Below are 22,129 nucleotides of genomic sequence, written 5' to 3'. Positions count from 1 at the left end.
TTAAAAAAAAGTTCCAAATATGACATTTTTTTGTAATTTCAAGTTTATTTTTCAATTTACTACGTGGAAAACTACAACTACTGTATTAACAACGTTAATTAAGTAACATTAACATGTGTATACGAAATAAATAAATCAAATTTGACGACCAACGAATGATACATCGAAGTGTGCCAGTCATATCAATTCGTTATAGCGAACCGTCAAAACAAACGCCGATGACAACGTATACGACGATTCCCGGTATTGGCTGGGCAATTTCCTGTTTTAAAACGCTCCCTTTTATTTAATCTTACCAGTAACAACAAACCAAGTCGCTCCGTTGCATCGGACTCGTTATCATTTCGGTGAAATTCTCCCCAATAATCCAGCGACGTCAACGCAGTATTGCCCCAATTAATTTAAAAATATTATAGAAGTAGGCCGCGGTCGCTACGAGTAAAAGTAATGTGAGTTGACGTCATCCCGCTAGATTCTACCGGAAAAAAAAGAGCGGAGAAAGAACCGATAAAAAGATTCGATTGTTTGAAAACCCCGCCTTCTATTTATATCGCTTTGTATCGTCTCGACCCAAGACACATCCATCAAATTGAACAAAATCAAAATTAAAAATAGCAAAACAACCACCCATACAGCTCAATTAGGCTCCCAACCCTCGCCTATTTTCGCGGTAACTCGGTTCGTACAATTAGGCGGTGCTGCCGGCTCTATCTCTTGTACGGTAGACTCGCGGTTTTGTCACGTACTTTTCGAAATCTGACAACACTCGGATGCAAACATGTAAGCAACGCAATTTCATATGAAAAGTGGAGTTGCTGCGGTTGAGTTATTGACGAATTTTGTTTAATTGTGAAGTAATGTAGTTTAATACTTCGTGTCACTTTTGATTATGCTAAAGATAAGTTCGAATAAGCACATATGAATAGAATAAAATAAGAATATTATAAATAGTATAAGATTACAGAATATATGTTGTAGTAAAAACAAATCAATGTTATTGAAAGGTATATTCGGCTGTGCAAGAAGAGATAAGAAGAAGAATCGTCTAAGACGAAGAAGCCCGCTGAGAGAATAATTTTTGAATAGTAGCTGGAAATTTGTAATAAAACAGCCAATGCACGTCGAATAAACTGTCATATGCAGTTTTAAGAAATGTAAAATTTATTTGAAACTCCGAGCGGATATTTCAGTATCCTAGTTAAAAAGAGGCGGAATGCTGTATGATGCGCTGGAATATGTCAACGAATCAGTCTACAAAATTCGATTTGTGTTGATACTAGTTGACACTGTTGTTAAATTCTTCAAAATATTAGTTATAGTAATTGGAGGTTACAAACCGGCAACATTGCAACGTTCATTGGCTGTTCTAGTGGATATACTATAGTACGGTAGTTATTAAAATGCTTTAAGCGCAAAAATAGGTAACAATTTGTTAATACATAGCAATAAAACAATCATTGTGGATATTTCCCAAACTGGTTGATTAAAAACGCAAGAAAATCGGCAATAGAAAGGGAGAATTAGGTTCAATTACTACAATTTCGTCAGATAATACTTGCAGCTTCACCTAATGTAAAAAATTTAGCGAAAATGAAAGAATAAACGCCCCAGTACTAAAAATACCGCCCGATGATCCCCAAACTAATGTCCCAGTTCGACAGAATGCACGTAGTATTTCTTGTTTGGTCGAAAATATGTCGGGATGATGCGGGAGGCGACAAACGACCGACCTCCGACGCCCGCCCGCCCCGCCGGTCCCTTGAACGACCGATTTAAGAGCGACGACTGTCACTGGGCCCGTGCCAACGAATTCCTCGATGCCCAGTTCATCGCGTTTCGTTTTTTGACTCATTCATTTTATAATAAGTCCGGGCCGCAGTCACTGTTTACAACCGGCCATATATTCGGTTGTTTTGTCGCCTCGCGGCCGCCCATGCGTCGACGTTACGTACGTACATATGTACTTGGGGGCGGGTATGCCAAGTCGTGTGAAAAATATTAGTTGTTCCGGATTTTTTTCTACATCGATAAAATTGTTCGTTTTCGAGATTTTACCAACCAGTTTTCAGTTAACAAAGATATTATAACTGAGAGAAAATCTTTTCGATATCCAGTTTGGTGTGAATGTTAAGATGGGATAATAATTACTAGTTAGGTTTTAACTTAATTTAGGTTAATTAAAAACAAATATACTATGACTACAATTAAGAGAAAATCTTTTCGATATCAGTCCAGACTGGTTTGAATATGAAGACAGGATAATAGTTTTTTTTTCTTCCCCATATTAAAGGAGTTGATAAGATGCAGGGATACTACGACTATAATTCAAAGAAAATATTTTCAATCTAGTTTAATTTGAATATTAAAATGAGATAATATAACATTTAGAGATTTTTGTGTTGGTTATACTACCAATTATGCTATCATATTAATAAATATACTGTAACCACAATTCAAAGTATATCTTTTAGATTTCTATCCAGTTTGATGTGAATATTAAGCTGGAATAGTATAACATTTTGTCTTGGCTATATTAAAAGGAATGGTTAGTTAAACCGTACTATTCCAGTCCACTTTGGCTTGATTTAAATTGTGTGCTTATAAACAAAAGGAAATTTCTGATATGTTTTTAAAAGGACAGAATTGTTAATAGTGTATAGTGGATACCGTCTTGTTCGAACAATTATATTCAGTAAGTAATTAAAAAAGATAACTGTTTATTTCCCTCAATGTTTCTATTTTTACCTACTTTGACCAACTAAAGTTCAAGCTGTTGTAACATCACCCATACTATGAATCTTCTTAACTTTTTATTGCTTAGTTTGCATCATTTAGTCAACCACTAGAATATTTGACTTAGCAACTCAAACAAACTTGTTTATATTTTTGTCACCTTCCCTGTTTTGGCTGGATTGGTAAATTTATAGTATTTTTGTTATTTTTGGTTATACAAAGAAGTTTTATGTGCCACAATAAACATCTGGGCAAAGCCACGGAATCAGAAAACGACAAACTTCAGTTCTACGAATATTCGTTAATGGAACATCATTTGGATAATGTAGTTGACGACCTACAAACACGGTTTATTCAAGATCGCCTTGATTGTTAACGAAACACGAAACATCATGCGGTATCGGCCTGCCAGAAGACTTCCCCCACTTCCACGAGAAACTGGAACGGGGGCCGGTAACAACGCCGGTGTGTGTAGGGGTGCGGGGGTGGCGAAAGGGCGATTTAGGCGGGAGATGTCGGCGACCCGCCTCGTCGGTAACGTGTGGTGTGCGTCACGTCGTATATTGGAATGGCAGAGGGGGGGTTCGATTCGCGTAATTTGGTCCTTAACTTCTTACCGCCGTTTTAGGGAACAAATTGATGAAAAACCCGCGACACACATTCATTTTGCTGATGGAGCTTATCTTTGGAACATTTAAAAACACATAACATTTAATAACAAGCAATAAACAAGATAGGAACAAAGTTTACGTTTCTTGTTGTGAATGATAATCCCACTACGGTAGCAGATAAAAAATATATATGTTTAGTGAAACAATACCGGTTATTGTTGTGCAACGGTTACGCAATCAGCGATAGATTCGCACTTGGACAGTTTGGCGCGACGATAGAGATTTTCGGAGGGTTAACGGTCCTTTTGACAGATGTTACCGAGATATTTTTGCTCGTTATATTTATTTTCGTTCGGTAAACATCGGTAGAGTACTCTGACTCAAAATAACCGGGAGTATTGAGTCATTTTAAGTATTCGGGGTTTAAAAATAACTGATAATAAAGCTGATAAAAACAAAAGCTGAATTTGTTTTGCATCATCCGTCAAAACAGTACCGGAAACAGGCAATTTGAAAAACTCGATTGAAGGAATTGTAATTTTTTTTTGTTGCCATCACTGTTCTCTATAGTTAATATACCTGAAGTTATATACTGAAATGATGGCTGATCGCTGTCGTCATTTAAGCTTAAGAAGAAAAGACCAGGTTTGACCACCAAAATAGCAGTGTTGAAGATTTACCAGATGTCAGTAGGCTTAAGTATGCAATGCCTGGCAACTGGCATTAAGCTTAAACTTATATTACTATATATGTATTACTCTTAGCCTAAAATGCCTAAAAACGTGCCTTTGTGGCACGCATTACCTTTATTATATAATCAAAAGAAAAAAGCCGCTGAAAGTAATCGTTTGCTGGTGGGAAGTTACGGTGAGCATGTTCTAACCTTAAAAACATGTGAGGAGTGGGTTCGGAAATTCAAAAGACACAAGACAAACTCAAAAACACTTGAGCAATGAGGAAAAATCCAAAAGATGGATGTCATATGAATTGAATGATAGGTAATTAGAAAATCAACAAAATCATACGTGAAATTCTGCTTCAAAGGTATGAAAGGAAGTTATGTCTGCTATCTGTTCTGTGTCTGGATAAACAGTTAATACTGATTGCCACTGACAAGAAACGATCAATTTGAATGGCGCGAGGATCTAAAAGTGTCCGCAATATTCCCAAAGACACGAGATAATTTTGCAGCATGACAAAAAGCCGTTTTATACGGCAAAACCAGTCAAATAAGTATTGAAAACACTTGGATTAGAAGTGTTTGGAGCACACGCAAATGTATAGAATCAAATGGTCAATATTTAAAATAAATTTTAACTATCCATTAACGAAAGAAAAACCGGAAATTACCGAGACACCTGGTATAGATATAATATTTAAAAAGATAAAAATGAATTTGTACAATTTACAAACAAATAAACTTCAATTAACCGTTTTAAATCATACATACATATAAAAAACATGCATTAAAACGATCCCAGGCATTCTATTTTCGCGTGTAAATAAACTTTACGTGTTTCATATTGGTCGTGGTCGTTAATTGGAGATGATAAGATAGGAAAGTACGAGGAAACCTGATAAAAAAAACATCACAAGTCGAACGCTAAATCAAATGTAATAAATGAAAAAAATTACGGGATCGAAAAATCGAACCACCTGCTGCAGTGACCCGCGGCCGACGTGATTTATAGCCGAAAAGGCGTAAAATCCGAACAAGGCGATCGCGATAGTGGCGAGAAAGAAAGCCTTCCGCGGTTGATCGCGAAGAAGCGCCCGGCAAGGAAGAAAGGAGTTGTCAAAGGTGGTAATGGGATGACGCCGCGGACGGAGCGGGCCCGCTGAGTCATTGAGCTCGCGCGCCATGTGGTAGCATCGTCGCCAGTCGTCTACAACGAAGACGACGACCTTGACTACTTTAAATGGAATCTTTTATTCGGTTCGGCCAAATCACCTGACCGAAAGGACTCTCGGTGCCTGCATAGTTAGCTGATTTTGATATATTAACGAATACTTCGCCAGAACTCAGATCTGGTAGTGCTAGATCTAGACTGTACACCGTAACTAGCACATTCTACATATTAATATGCGAAAAGTTACCTTCCGGTGTCTTTTTAATAACATTGCATCCACAAAGCGTGAGATTTATTTCAATAAAGTCTAGATAGTATTAATATGTGTTTGTCTCAAATACCTTATATACATTTTAGAAAATTCTGTAGCGAATATTGCTGTAAATATCATAAAATTCAGAATCATTATAACGCACAGTTACCGGACAACACGCAGAACCAAACCACTCGAACTTGTACGCTCAATAAGTATTATTCTTAATTTTAACTTAAATCAATTAGTCTAATTTAAATTTGGAAAATTACATATTGCAGACAACAGAATAATCAGTATCAGTATCTAACACCGATCAGTAACAGTGTCGAATGCATTGCTAAATTCTGTATATATAAACGTAAAATCCCTTTTAAACTTGGGGGCATTTTTCTTTCTCATTTTACTAATTAACGATATTCTAGATAAAAAGAGGCAGAATGAAGTCTGATGCGTCTAAACATGTAACCAAATCATCAATATAAAATTCAAATAAAATAAAATTAAATATTATAAAACAACTCTAACCTACAAACTACTGTGACTCTTTAATTAACAACTGTAGCCTAAGTTCTTTAGTAAATATGCATTAAATATACTACAGTGTTAAAATAAATTATATTTTATAAAGTACTTTTTAAATGCATAATGCTCCAATATCAAAAATAAGATTAATAAAATGAGTGTATTATTGTCTGTTGCTCATTTAGTCCAAATGAAGGAAATAACTTAATATAATTTCGCAAAACTACATAGCTCATTAACTATCAACTACACGGAAATTTACAGCTTGTGTGCCCTTTGTAATTGTTGAAAAGTATAGATAAACTACACAGATTAACGACGATAAAATCTTCTTCAATAATCTTAGCTAATTCCTATATTTTTAAATGTTGATTCCCGTAATGTAATGCTTCAATATCAAAAATAAGTTTAATAAAACGTGTGTTATTACATAACTTATGCTTTATTGTCCGTTGCTAATTCAGTCCAAATGAAAGAAACGAAAATTTTAATAAAATTTAACAAAAAAATAACGATACGGCTCGTTACCTATCGGCTGTGTAGAAATTTAAAATTGTTTAAATGTACAACACCCAAAAATACAGAAGATTTAGGCAAATTGTGTTGTTTTCAGATAAAACAAAATCAAGTCAATCAAGTCGCCATCCGGTTAAAACCGATTCCATTACAGGCAAATTAAACGCGGTGACAACAGACGCGATAAATCGAGTCCAATTTAGTCGCAACGATCGCGGGGTTAAGCTAGTAAATGTGGTCAGACATTACCTTGACGGGTTCCTTGAAGAGGAACTCGCTCTGGGTCCCATCCTGGTCCACCGCCGAGGAAGACATTTGGGCAGCCCGCGCTTGACGTTCCCATTCACGGGCCCGGAAGCGATCTTCCCTGTAAAAAAAAGTACAAGTGTAAGTCTAGATCAGTAACAGTGTTAATTGATGAGAATTCCGAATAACTTATAGTTAATAAATCACCCGAAAGTCTTATAAAACAAAATTGGTTTTTCATTTCACTTAAATTTTATTGATAGCCGGTTGAGGGTCGTGCAAAATTGCACAGAATTTTACCAGAAAGCGTTATAAAACAAAATTGGTACTTTTTTCTTTTACTAATCAAGTCATTTAGGAATCCAAAAGACATACAAGTGCATATCTATCAAAGATGAAACGAATCGAAACATATACCTTCCTTCTGGCATGGAATTCCAATGCTTTCAGAAATAGTGGCAAAACGTTTGACTGAAGAAACTTATATAATATCTTTAAAATTATGTCACATTCTTTAATGCAGTGAATATAAAATAAGGAATTGGTGAATCAACCGAACTGGCCGAATAAAAGGAAAAATTATAAACAAAAATGATATTTCATAAATAATAACAGAAAATCGGACTTAGATAGATAAATAGGTAAATTATTATTAGAAATGATTAGGCAAAACATTAGAAAAAAGAAACAAAATATCGATGTACACATTAAAATGATAAAATAAATTTCAGTACTTACAAGAAAATGTTCAACAGAAAGTGCATTAGACACGATGGAGACTAACTTCACTACAGTGATACCACAGTGATACTACGGTTCATAAGACATTAAAAAAACAACCCCATATATAACTGTGACCTCTATAAACTACACTTCAATATTTGTAAGAGTATTTTATGATTTTAATGCACTTTTGTACTTTATTAAATAGTACTTTATTATGATTGGACTATTTATTAATGACGGTATTGACAATGATATCAAAGATAGTTACATGAAGAGTTTATTGTTGTTATTGTGAAGACAAAATTTTGAGTACCTGTAATTTGTATTTAATAACAAAAATAAATAACAAAATGAATAAATAAAGTTGTTTAGTGGTCACTTAAATAACACTAGGTTATTGAAAATTCAAGTAAATAAAAATTACAGATCAATAGTTGTAAAAATTACTTTATTTTTTCACTCCAATTGAATGAAAATAGTTTTGAGAGAGCAAAATCTGGCAAATAAGCCTAGTATGTTGAAGGAATTTCCACTATAATATACATACATTATATTAAATATAATAATTATTATTATTCTTTTAAAACCGGTACAATGTATGTTACTCAAAGTATTGTCCAGCAAATCCCTACCTTTTCCCATTTTTCGGGCAGTTTACGGAATCCATATCGAAAGAACGATGCATATTTTGAGGCTATCCACGAATCGACTCATATGTTAGAACAAGTAGTAATTGGAAGGGTCGTGCAAAATTGCACAGAATTTTACCAGAAAGCTTTATAAAACAAAATTGGTACTTTTTTCTTTTACTTTATCAAGTCATTTAGGAATCTAAAAGACATACAAGTGCATATCTATCAAAGGTGAAACGAATCGAAACATATACCTTCCTTCTGGCATGGAATTTCAATGCTTTCAGAAATAGTGGCAAAACGTTTGACTGAAGAAACTTATATCATATCTTTAAAATTATGTCACATTCTTTAATACAGTGAATATAAAATAAGGAATTGGTGAATCAACCCTGACTGGCCGAATAAAAGGAAAAATTAAAAACAAAAATGATATTTCATAAATAATAACAGAAAATCGGACTTACATAGATAAATAGGTAAATTATTATTAGAAATGATTAGGTAAAACATTAGAAAAAGGAAACAAAATATCGATGTACACATTAAAATGATAAAATAAATTTCAGTACTTACAAGAAAATGTTCAACATAAACTGCATTAGTCACTATATCAACCAACTTCACTACAGTGATACCACAGTGATACTACGGTTCATAAGACATTAAAAAAACAACCCCATATATAACTGTGGCCTCTATAAACTACTCTTTAATATTTGTAAGATTATTTTATGATTTTAATGCACTTTTGTACCTTGTTAAATAGTACTTTATTATGATTGGACTATTTATTAATGACGGTATTGACAATGATATCAAAGATAGTTACATGAAGAGTTTATTGTTGAAGACAAAATTTTGAGTACCTGTAATTTGTATTTAATAACAAAATGAATTAATAAAGTTGTTTAGTGGTCACTTAAATAACACTAGGTTATCAAAATTCAAGTAAATAAAAAGAACAGATCAATAGTTGTAAAAATTACTTTATTTTTTCACTCCAATTGAATGAAAATAGTTTTGAGAGAGCAAAATCTGGCAAATAAGCCTAGTATGTTGAAGGAATTTCCACCATAATATACATACATTATATTAAATATAATAATAATTATTATTATTCTTTTAAAACCGGTACAATGTTTGTTACTCAAAGTATTGTCCATCAAATCCCTACCTTTTCCCATTTTTCGGGCAGTTTACGGAATCCATATCGAAAGAATCGACTCATATGTGAGAACAAGTAGTAATTGGAAGGAGCCGGGTCTGGACAATATTGCAGGTGGGTTCGGACTTCCAATTTTAATGTTTCTAAGAATGTTTTCACTTTTGCAACATGTGGTCGAGCGTTGTTATACTGAAGAATAATATTATTCTGTTTTTGCTCGTATTCCGGCCGGTCAAACGTATCAATTGTGGTCGATAGCGATGTTCAAAGGCGGCCCAGACATCCGTGTTCGACGTGTACCTGTTGAGACGCGTACAGACGCGGGAGGTGGTTGTTTGAAAGATCCCAGGAAACGAGGAAAAGTCAGGTAGTTATCGGATTGACAGACAATGGGTTTTTCCAGAGATCACAAATGTCGTTTGTGATATTGCGAGGCCCATAATCGAATAAAAATTGTATTACGACGTGGTATGTTACAAGAGCGGCGAAGTATTGCATCAGTGCTACTGATTTCGGAAGAGACTAACTCGACACGCCTTATGTTATATTCGCAAAGCCCCCCATCGTATGTCCACTAACGAAACGAGTGATGATTAAGAGAGAAAAGCGACAATGAAAGGCCATAATTCAACTAGCGCGGTTATCAACTGCGTAATGATGGGAAAAAACGGCCTGAATACCACACTGCATTGTTTTAATTAGTGTTGGGCTTAACACTACCCAATACTAATTAAAAAAATGTTTCCGGTGTTTCACGAGCTAATTATTGCTAGTTTTGGGTTAAGAAGAACGAATATGATCAATAATTTTTTTCATGAATTTTATATGGTTTGTAGGTTCGCAGCAAATTTTGGACACAGCAAAAGCTACTGATTTATTTCAGTCATTATCGTTTAAGATTTCACCAAATGAAAATGCATGAGAATTGGGGTTATTTTTGAGGCCTAGAACCTTTTCATTTGACCCAGATTATATTATTGTTTTTTTAAATATCCTATTTGATTATCTACATAATTTTGTTCGGCATCTGCAGGTTTACAAAGATGTAGGATTCATGATCCATTACTTAATGTTATGTATATATTTTTTAAACAATGCGATTGTATTTGTTTATGAATAATATGATTTTGTGGTTAACTGCAAAACTAAATAATACAGCTAAATAATCAAACAATAATAGCAAAAATAATAATACAGAAATGATTGAAACATTCTATTAAGTATTTGCAAATTTGTATTAAAAAAAAATAATTAAAATATTTGGCGGGCTTGCTTCTTCCGAAATCATGTTATAAAACTATGTAATCATTTAACAAGATATAGAAACACCTAACATTAAAATATGGCATCAACAAATCGATTGGATTTAGCACTTAACGAGAAAAATTGGTTCAAATTCAGTCAAAAACATTTCTTTTAATTTTTAATAGCTTTTTCAGATCAGATCATTCAATCAGATCTAAATAAATTCAGAAGGTGTAAAATCTGATACGCTGAACAACCATGAAGATCCCATCTAAATAGTAATAATGTACATTCACAATTTCTGAAACGTGTGATTTATTGAACACGTGAAACAAGGATTTTATTTTTGTTTATAACATCTTAATTAGATACGCTTAGTACAATCTTAATTTACAATTAATTTATTACTACTTTTCCTATGTACTTGGATTAATTCACAAGCAAGACGAGTCGAGAAAATACATCAGTATGTATTCCTCAATTATAAAATTATAATTATTTATTAATTATTAACTTATAGCTATAGTTTACACTAATAATACACACTAAATGTTCACACAAGTTCGTATGGTTTTGTTCGTTTCAATCTCCTGACATCCTGCGCGCTGTCCAGCAGTTGTATTGCTTCCACGTTAGTATGATTTAGTAATCTTTCGTGTTTCAAGGCGAAATCTTGGATAACTTCGCAAATCCTTTTGATTTCCAGGTCATCGTGCAGTTCCACATACATGGCGATAGGCATTGGTAATCAATTGAAGAACCTTGTTTTGACAGCGTTGTATGACTAGTTGATTTGAATTTTTAGTGCAACCCCATATTTGCACCCCATAGGTCCAAATTGGCTTTATAATTGCATTATAGATCAACCTTTGATTTTAGATCAAGTTGAGAGTATCTTCCGACTAACCAGTATAGTTGTTTTATTTTGGTTCTAATGTGTTTTGATTTTTGTATAGCGTGATGCTTCCAATTTAATCTACCGTCAAGATGGATTCCAAGGTAATTAGCCGATTCTGCTTGAGGAATCGGGCATCCATTGAGTGATATAATTAAGTTTTTGTTATTTCGCTTCAATGCAAAATTAACGTGGACAGATTTGGAGCTATTAAGTTGAATTTTCCAATCTTTCGTCCATTTGTAGATTTTGTTGACTACCACTTGCACTTTTTCTATTGCCCTAGGCAGAGATATATCTTTTACCATAATAAGTGTGGCGTCTGCAAAGGTTCCAAGTAGTGTTTCTTTTGTTGTTGGAATGTCAGCAGTGTGGAGCAGATACAGGAGAGGTCCTAAGACGCCTACCTTGTGGAACTACAGCCGAGATATTTTTAAATGTCGAGAACGCCATTTCGTGCGATACTCTAAATTTTCCTCCGCATAAATATGACTCCAGCAATTGACAATAGTTATGCGGTAACAATTTGCTCATCTTAAAGATCAATTCCAAATGTCGAACCCGATCAAAAGCTTGTGAGACATCCAGGAATGATTACAACGATGGTAAAGAATTTTACACTCAATCGAATAGTAGTATAATAACTAACAAGACATTTAGATTCTAAGAAAAATGTATATTCAAAGAATTAGTGGATCTCAGTTTATGCCACATATAGAATGTTAATAAAATCTGAAGACCAACATGAAACTTTTGAAAAACATTAAAACCTCGAAAAGGGCGTATTTAAAAAATTATAAGCATACATTTGAAGAATGCTTTTTATTTACACCCCATATACTTTCTTCTTTCCTATTCTAACAATATTATACGTTATTTTTCTTAAGAAAGTTGATAACCTAATTTACGACGCTGTTAATGGTTTTCCCGAACTAACCCATGTCTTTTTTTCAATCTCAACGCTAGTTGTCATGCGACACGCAATAGTATTTGAAATATATCGAGTAAAGAGCAACCAAATTACGATGATGAACCGCTTCCTTACGCGTGCTAGTTGTTTTCCTTCCTGTTGAACCATACCCAAGCATTGCGAACGTTTTCCAACTGTTGAGTCATCGATTACTAGCTGGATTTGTGTAATGTGGAATTTTCCGAATCTCCATTAACCTTCAAAGTGCCCGTAACCCCGTAATATTAACGACGTTGAATGATTTGAGTCACCGATGCGCCGGGAAGGGTGGTTCTGATCGAGAATCGGCGCAAGAACAACAACCTAACCTAATCCTACCCTGGTATTACGCGAGAGAGAGACAAAACCCAAGGTCGCGTGCTCATTTCTCCACGGAAATCGACGGTTCCTTCGCGGCTCGTAATATCAACAACGATTACCTTGTCGGGGGTTCGGTGATTATCCTGATCCGGAATGTTATAATCCAATCGACAACAATAACAAACCACCACCACCACCACCACTATCACACATTCGGACGTGACACAGGTCGCGGAAGTGCCCAACACTTGCTCACCACGCACTCTTCGCTCTTGGTCGCACGCGAGAGGATTTAATCAACTCCGACGAAGTGTCAAAACTAATTTCGCCATTTTTATTCTGTTTTATATTAAAATTCAACAAAAGACGATCACCGTCGTCCTCGTCACTACTCGCGCACCGTCCGACTGATTCCGATTTGAAAGCGCGCACGGCGCGACGTTGCCGTCGTTCCCCTTGCGACGGTCGCGGTCTTGTCTCGTGACGTCGATCGGTACGCTTCGTGGCTAAACGAGATATATCTATTTATCTATCGGATGGTCGAATGAAACTTTCGTTTTTTATTGCCGGAAAAAAGTTTACTAAACCGTTGTTGATTTCGTTTCGACGATTAGTAAGTTCTGAGTTCGGTTTGTCTACTCCGTTCGTTCCGTTTCGTACAAAACCGTCGATTTTCCTGCCCCACAGGCGTCTTGACAAAAAATTTGCCGTCATTTCCGTCAAAAATAATTGTGCACTGATGAAAAATGTTGCCAGTTTTTTCCATACATTGTATAGTCGTTGAAATGTATTGCTTTTGCCATTCTGATATTTGTTTGTTTATGATTTTCGTTGAAATAATGTCCGACCAACGAAAATGACAGGGACTATAAAAAATTTTCCCCGACCGGTTACTAGTAATTGAACGAAGATCGAAGAAAAAGACAATATCAATAATAGTAAATAACTTCAAAAATACAAAATTTCTATTTACAAATTTTAATAAGTCAATAATAAAAAAATACAAGGAAACCTTTCTCAGAGTCGGAACAACTCTGCAAAAGATTTTCGTACCGAGGTCGCCCGAATGGTATTTTTAAAAATAACAAGGCAGGGTTTCCTGTTAAATTTTCAGGTAGTGTATTTAATTTTTTATTACTGCTATCTCTGCGGTCCGATTGATCGGGGAAAGACGACTGTTAATAGTTGTAATACAATAGAGAACCCCGCCTTGCAATTTTATATTTGTCATTAGCATTTAATTATCTGTATACATATTATTTGCTAACATAGATAGGTTATGTTATAGCTTATTTTTAATTATTCACAATATTAATAAATATACCGCATATTTTGCCGTAAAACGTTTCTACCTGTCTGTTTATTACCGGATAATAACAAAATCAGTATCAGTATCACCCTGTATCGACGTGCACCAGCCTTCAAAACAAACGAATCCGGAAAGTTCGATGCTGGCCGTTGCGGGGGAAATGATGCGAGCCGGCAACGTCGCCTCGGTGACCGTCTCCTCTCGCACGTAATGGGAATTTTATTATATTGTGATTGCTATGTTTTTGGAGGATGAACAATGTGGATTTCTTGAAAGCAAACGTCAAAGGCGGCCAGGATTATACGGAGAATGCTCGATTTTCTGATCAGTTCTCGATTCCGCTGTCCAAATTATTATGTATATTGTTCTGTTTTATGTTGATTTATAGAAATGCTATTGTTATCTATAAGTCGAGTTTAATACATGCATATTCTAAGGGTTAGTTTTTTCTGTAATAGGTAATATAGATACGGTTATCAATTATAAACAACGGACCGAACCAAATAATGGCAAACAAACCTAAAGTTTACCTGTCTGAATCAATTATATTAAATAATACTATAAAATATCGATATTTCGAACTTTATACGGTGCCCGAATGTTTATTTTCCATTTAGCTTCAATAAAAACCCAATTTTATATTATATTTGCACCTTCAACGACAATAAAGAAGTATTCGAAAAAAGATTAAAGTTTATTGATTAGTTAGATGATTCGACATTTTATATTTCAGAACGTAATGATCAAAGGTGTTTAAAAAAGGATAAAAGGGATTACACAAAAACAGAAAATTTGAAACTCTTTGAGGTACAGGTATTTGATATTATTTTTATTGCTGTTTATTTTAGTTCTACAATAGTCTTAAATTCGCAAAAAATGCACCAAAATGTAAGTAAAACTGGTAAAGTAGGTAATAAACTGCTCTTTTAGTTTATTGTATTATTTCAACGGTTCGCAATTTGATGGGTATTCGAGTGAAATAAGGTAAATAAACGACGAATTTATAATAAAGGTGTATAATAAAAATATACCTGCAGTTAAGGTAATGCTATTGGGATACCAACATTGTTGTAATTCAAAAAATTGAGTCAAATATATATTACGAACAATTTGGTGGAGGAGCCAGATTAAAAATCCTTCGCTATTTTTTTTTGTAATATAAAATTTGTATTTATTACTACATTTATCTTTAAAATATTTGTCTTTCTGGCTCACAGCCCGGTATTTTACGCATATTTATAACAATTAAACAGTTCAAAACCCGTCCGACGAATTAGCCACCGACCGTCCTCGTCGACCCAACCCCCTGCGGCGCAGTTAATTTCGACGACTCCCCCAGGTCCGTCCGGTCCGTCAGCCGTAATTTTTTAAGCGACGTCGGCGTTTTAATTAGGACCTTCCCTGTTCCGCAGAACGTCCCCCGACAAGACAATTCCTCCCCCGGCTTTTTTCTCGGGTCCGCGCCACTTAATGGATCGCGACGTGCCCGTACGGAAGGAAATACGAGCGGTCCCTGTCTCTAACACCCTCCCCATTCCGGCCCCCGATCGTCGCCGGCGCGTGGAATCGTTCCAGTTTCGCCGCCGCGAACTCCATCCAGATTTGGAGACGATTTGTCGTAAACATCAACGTTTCTGTTTCGCTAAACGGAAATGCCTGAGAAAGGAATCAACGGAAAATGAAACTCGTAAAACGGTGGTTGGAGTGTAACACAAAATAATATAAAATATCAGAAATACAAGAACTGAATCATGTCGTGTTTCTTCCTCCATAAGAATATCTACCTGATGAGCAAGGAGTTTAATATTCGTATACTACAGAAAAATATAAAAATAAAGAAGATTCCCTAGCAGTACTTCTGCTTCCTCAGTCAATAACGTACTGCATTATCACCATCGAAGTCTACCTACTGCCATAAAAAACCATCGAAGTCTTCTTCAATATCTTGACCTCGTGATATTCAGTGGCAGAGTACAGAACATATATGGAACAAAACAGCTTCATGGTTCGCGAATTCGAACTGAAAAAAAATCAGTCAATGTATCTTCAAACAACAAATAAATACCGTGGCGTATTGTACTTAAAACCAGAACCAGAAAAACCACCAAACTAACTGAAATCTTAATCAGTAAAAGCTTAAAGTACTTGAAAAAATGCTATTGAAAAGATTTAAGTTAATTATAGAACGAAAAAAATGTAATACCTGCCAACCAGTTTGGTTTTATGAACAAACATTAAACAATTGACCAGGCGCATAGAATCAGACGCCATTGAAAAGTTTACGAAGATAAAAAATCTGGTCAGCTACATTCCTAGATGTAGTCCAAGCCTTCGACAAGACTTGACATGCGGGACTTACCCATAAACTTCAGAAAATGTTACCAAATCAGCACACTGAATTCCTAAAATCTTACATCTCAGCCAGAATGTTTAGAGTGAAACAGGAGAGAGACATAGGGACAGACATAACAGACATACGGAAGTGTATTGGAATGAAAAATATTACCATGCGGGAGACAACGGAGAAGAAGCAACCAAAACATTACAATAGGCAAGCAATAAAAGTTAACCAAAATCTGTACATATAGAATTTACCTATTGCACATACAACAATAACCATACTATATAACTACAATAACATATAAGACTGTCATCTCATACAGCAATACCAAGTACCTTGGGATGAACGTCGTTAAAAGTAGCACATTAAAAAGAAAAGAACTGGTTTTGAAATATAAAAAATGTATTGGTTATCCGTACTTAACAAGTTCCTGTTGTATAAGTAAATTATAAAACCTATATAGAATCCAACTGTTGGGATCTGCGAAAACTGATATAAAAAAAATACAAATTCTTCAGAAAATCGATTGTGACTCAGCGAATCTAGAGAATCGCAAAGTGATATAAGGAGAGCAACTCTTGGATACTCGAGCTCTAGTCAAAACAGAAACTCAAAAAGTAAATTTAACAAAAAAAAAACAGCAGTGTTAATTAATACATAAACATTATCACTAAAAAGACTACGAAAGGACCAATACGTTCCCCTGGATATATAACTGGTTTTTAAGTTAGTGTAGAAACAAATTGTAGGTTGGTCGATAGCTATTATTAACAATGTATTGGTTTTACAAAAATAAAATCCCAGTAATTATCTATCAAAACCCTCCAATTACCTAACAATGATATTGAACGACTATATATCAAGATTATAATAAACAATTTACAATTTACACGGGAGGGCGCCACTCGGTTGTTATAATGTTTCGAAAGTTAAACCAATCAAAACTATGCAATAGAACGCCCTTGGTGGTAGAAAAGTGATGAGTGGTGTGACTCGACCGAGGATACTCAAAGGAAAATTTAAAGATGAATTCGGTTCGAGATTCGTCTTGCTTTCGCTAAGACGATTAAAAAAGGCCAATCCTTGACTGCTTGTAGTCTCAACTTAGTAAATTCATGTTCTCTCACGCTCAGTTGTACGTAGCATTTTCAAGAAAATTAAACTAATTGATATAGTTGATTTTTAGACTTTTATATATTTTTTAGTATTGTTATCTTAATATGTATTTTATATTCATTGTATTATTTCCATAAAATCATACATTTAGTTCTACTAATAAGTAACACGACATTCATTGACTCATTGATATGAGGTTCGCCAGGTTCAGCTAGAAATTAAATACAATGTTTTTCTTCCAAAACCTAATCAATTTTTTCCCACCCGGAGCTAACAGTATCAATCCAGAAGCCACCCGCTTAAGGAGAGCTATCATCTTTCATTATTAACATCAATACTGTCCATTGGCACGAACGGACGTCTTAATTCTCCTCCTGGTACTTTTCCACGGCACGCGATTCCCCATACAGGCGGGAATAACGTTGCTATCCCCGTATCGTTCAACCAGCCGGCCAGTCAGTCAGTCAGTCATTACCTGTGCATCGGAGGATCGAATTAGCGGCGGACGAGGAAAGGAAAAAAATCGAAAACCGAAGAAAAAAACAAAACAGCATCGATTACTCCTCGAACACGGTCGGGCCCGCGGACGCCAATTACGAAATCGACTTCCATAAATCGCGATGGGCCGGCTCGCGCCATCTCTCTCCGCGCGGCGTAGGCGACCCGCGTCATCGGCGAGGTTGCCGCGCCGCCGACAGACCCGCAGGGGTTGGAGACGAGGGGGGTAGGCGATGCGACGGAGGCCCACGCGAATCCGAATCGGGTCTATTTTTGGGAGAACGCGACGTCGAGGGTGAGTCGACTTAAATTTAGCTCTATCCAGACCGTTTTTTCTCCCATCGCGTCGTCCTTGTCTCTCGCGCGCGCCTTCCTCTCACGTGTTCCGTCTTCGGTCTGGTCCTCTCTCGAGGACTTGTCCAAGTGTTAACGGAATTTTCGGACCGGGGAACGAAAGCCCACCCCCTCAGTTCAGTGCCCTCGGCGACGGGTTCGAATGCACATCAGTCAAAAATAATGGAGCAATATAAAAACCGACATATCCTCCGGGTAACGCGATAAGAAATATCAAACATTCACGTAAAACGACAAAACAAAAACATTATCAATTATTAGATGCAAAAGATAACGTGTACAACAATATGTATCTTTAGTTTTTAAGTTATACAATGAAAAGTGCACTTTTCTCAAAAAATTAGTGAATTTAATGGAGCGATCTAAACAGAACGACATATCCTCTGAGTAACGCAATTAAAAACATCAAAACTTCACATAAAACAAAAATATGTACGATATCCATTGACGAAACAACACAGATGAATATAAAACTCACAAAACTAAAAAATTATCAATTATTAGATGCAAGGGATAATTCAAAAGTGTTTTCCAAAAAAAGAGTGAATTTAATTGAGCGCATATAAACCGACATGTAACGCGATTGAAAATACCAAAACTTAAAAAGTAAGCCAACAATATATACGATATCAATATAACAAAGCAACACGGATGAATATAAAACACAAAACAAAAAAAATTAATTATTAGATGCAAGAGATAACGAATGAGCCATTCAATGGCATCAAGATAATCTTGATACAAAAAAAAATAAATATATTGAATACATAAGCTATAGATATTTTAAAAAAATGCGATTTCTTTGTTACTTTTATATTTTTTGCTAGCATATCAGGTCAAATAATCACAAGTTAATGAAAATTACAGGGGTTATAAATAATTTTACGCTGAATCGAATGCTAGTATACCAAATGTTAAACAATCTTAAGTTCTTGACATATACAAAAATGACTGAATTTCTGTTTATGTCACATATCCTAAAGAAATATACATTCTAAAGTAATTTAATATGAATTTTCATTCATACAACCCCAATAAACATATATTTTGATAGTTTTTATCTTTATCCGATAAAAAGATAAACATGTTGGTACTTTTTCCATACAGTATAGTAATTTTGCTATTGTTTGTCATTTTCGTTAAAGCTATACATTCTAAACTTGACATTCATGACATTGAGATTTTCGTTTATTTTATCCCAAAATACTTATATTTTGAGAGTTTTATCATAATCCCAGAGATCCATATATAGTCGTGAAATTTTTTTGCCATTTCCATATTAATTGCTGCCATTTCCGTTCGAATAGTCACAGGTTAATAAACATGACAGGGGTTGGGTTATAAGGAATTTTATGCTGAATCGAATGGTAATATAATAATTTCCATACAACAGTTTTTAATCTATATAATGAAAAGTGTATTTTCAAAAAATGATGGAATTTCTGTTCATGTCAAATATGTTAAAAACCATACATTCTAAAGCGATTTAATTTTTATTTCCGTTCAAATAATCACAGATTAATGAAAATTACAGAGGTTATAAACAATTTTAGACTGAATTGAACGAAATCTTGGCCTAAAATTAGTCCTCAACATTATCTGACATTGTAAAGTCGTATCAACGAACGTCTCCAGAACTACTGATAACCCATCGACTGTTTCGCGGCTGAGACGACACGTTGCGTCATTCTGTCGTAACCAAAACTCGTCAAAGTCTGAACAGTCAACACAATAGCGGCCGCAAAAGTTATCAAATACGTCATCATATCAAAACCAACAGCAACCAACAAGTTTGAACGCCATGTTTTTTTTTAACAATATATGTGAATTCCAAAGCCAATAGACCTGTTTGTTTACGCAACTTTCAAGATTAATACAGCAAAGGCAAAACGATCCATTTGTCAAATCGGAATCTGGACATCAACAAAAATACGACAAACCATTAATGATAAATATGAAACAGATAAAACATACACTGTGATAATGGAGTAATACAGAAATAACAAACACAACGTTATAGTTTCCAATGGAGGTATGTAAAGTACAACATCTGAGCTGTTTAATCCGATCAAGATAGCCTTGGAACGAAACAAAATACATATATTGAATGTATATATTATACGTATATTTAACAAAATGTATACATAACCAAATTAATGGGAAGGAAGACTTACAAAATTTGTATAAGGGGGGCTTTGGAAATGAAAACGTTTCACTGTTGTTCAATGGAAATGCCATAGGTTCGTTAATAGTGCAACTAAAATATAAAACACATTCGACTGTACTTCGTTTTAGCAGCACGAATAAGACTTATTTCTACCACTATGATCCTGAGTCAAAACATGAGCTTAAGTGAGCCCTTTTGGATCAACTGGATACAAACATACGTGTAACAATATCCAGTTTACAGAAGAAAAAACAGACCCTGCTAATTAAAGTAAGAACTGTTTTAATATCCAGCTTGTTCGCCAGATTTAATTCTCTCTGACTTCTGGTACTCTACAATGATTTCCGTCAAACTAAGAACTAATATAATTATAATAGGGAGTTACTTTGCTGACATTCCAGAACTTATTGGAACAATCTGAACCATTGAACAAAATTAATATGATCAGTCAACAGCAGAGAACAGAAACAAAAGACGAACGAAGAAATGTACAAATCTACAGGTATCACGAATTGCTAAAAATTGAAACAACAAAAGGACGGACATAAAACTTCCAGCTCTAACTAGTTCCATGACAGATATGTGAAGCAAAATACGAAGATATTGATAAAACAACTTTACTTAGTAAATAACTACTTGACAAAGGTTGTTGTTATATAATTATTTAAAAAATCGTCCAATTAGGAACAGAACAATTTCGATATTTTTGTCATCAAGAACAGCTGACAAAGAACCATCCTCATAACTAGATTTCTGTAACAATATGAATTAACATATACCAACTTCGAGTCTTGTTGAATCCACATGTCTTTGAGTCTGTTGTCATCCAATGTAGGGTAGAAACCCCGTAGTTCATTGCCATATAGTTTATGACTTCTCTGGGACAAGATTTACATAAACCAGTGAATTTTCAGGAGTATACTACTGCTCCTTCACGGATATTATTATTAATTATTATTATCTAAAAATAAACTCAGTTTCTGAATATAAATTTATCTCCGCTTCCAGCTGTTCTAGATCCCAGTCGAATTTATTCCAATACTGTTCACATTACTTATGAAAGAGTAGCACATCTAATTTTGAATTGCATAGATGTCGAGATCGAGGTTTGTATGAATTTTTCAGATAGGAAATTGATAAATATATAATGAACAAATGTGACCCTCATTACAAAGATGAATGCTAAATGAAAATATCGGATATAAGTGGATGGCTGTGAATTGGACACCAAGATTTAATGTGGTGTTTTTTGACACAAAGTCTTCAAATTCAGACAATATTTTACGTTGGTTTGGTCGTGTATTTTCAACTACTGGATGAAATAAGTTTTGTAAAGATCAATTTCTTGAGAAGTTGAAATAATACTACACAACGTAACTATTTACTAAACTAGTGAATTCGAATTAGTCAAAACCATACGCCAACTATATAACATAACCGACCATAAGAAACTTGATGTAAACTCTTGCTGTTACCTGAACAAGCACGGATATGAATCGACCTTCGACAATCGGTCACAAGACACTGAACCGTCCGCGGTTTTCCACAGCAAAATATTGTTCGAGTTTTTTTAGTAATAAAAGCACGTACCTCGGTATCTTCGCTTGATTACACTGCCCAGCAACAAAAATACACATATATTATAAAAATCACCATAAAAACACTGAAGAGCTT

General features: G+C 34.9%; 1 protein-coding gene across 8 annotated transcripts in view; it reads right to left on the bottom strand.

The window, feature by feature from the left end:
* The window catches only part of lilli (AF4/FMR2 family member lilliputian), a 65,762-nt gene that overhangs the window by 17,549 nt on the left and 26,084 nt on the right, over window positions 1-22,129 (bottom strand). For 7 of the 8 annotated variants that reach the window (XR_013007680.1, XR_013007681.1, XR_013007682.1 and 4 more), the window contains exon 2: window positions 6,738-6,855. Coding sequence is in view for 5 of the 8 variants with exons in the window: in XM_076417678.1 (XP_076273793.1) it covers window positions 6,738-6,855 (118 nt within the window). In the remaining 3 variants the exon portion in view is untranslated. Of the gene's footprint in view, window positions 1-6,737; window positions 6,856-12,789; window positions 13,087-22,129 lie in introns of those variants that run through there. The other variant, XM_076417682.1, reaches the window with a different exon arrangement.

Source organism: Rhynchophorus ferrugineus, unplaced genomic scaffold (genome assembly GCF_030347505.1).
Source record: "Rhynchophorus ferrugineus isolate W39M unplaced genomic scaffold, kcgeb_rfMv2 rfM11, whole genome shotgun sequence".
NCBI lineage: Eukaryota > Metazoa > Arthropoda > Insecta > Coleoptera > Curculionidae > Rhynchophorus > Rhynchophorus ferrugineus.
This window is presented reverse-complemented; position numbering and strand designations above follow the sequence as displayed.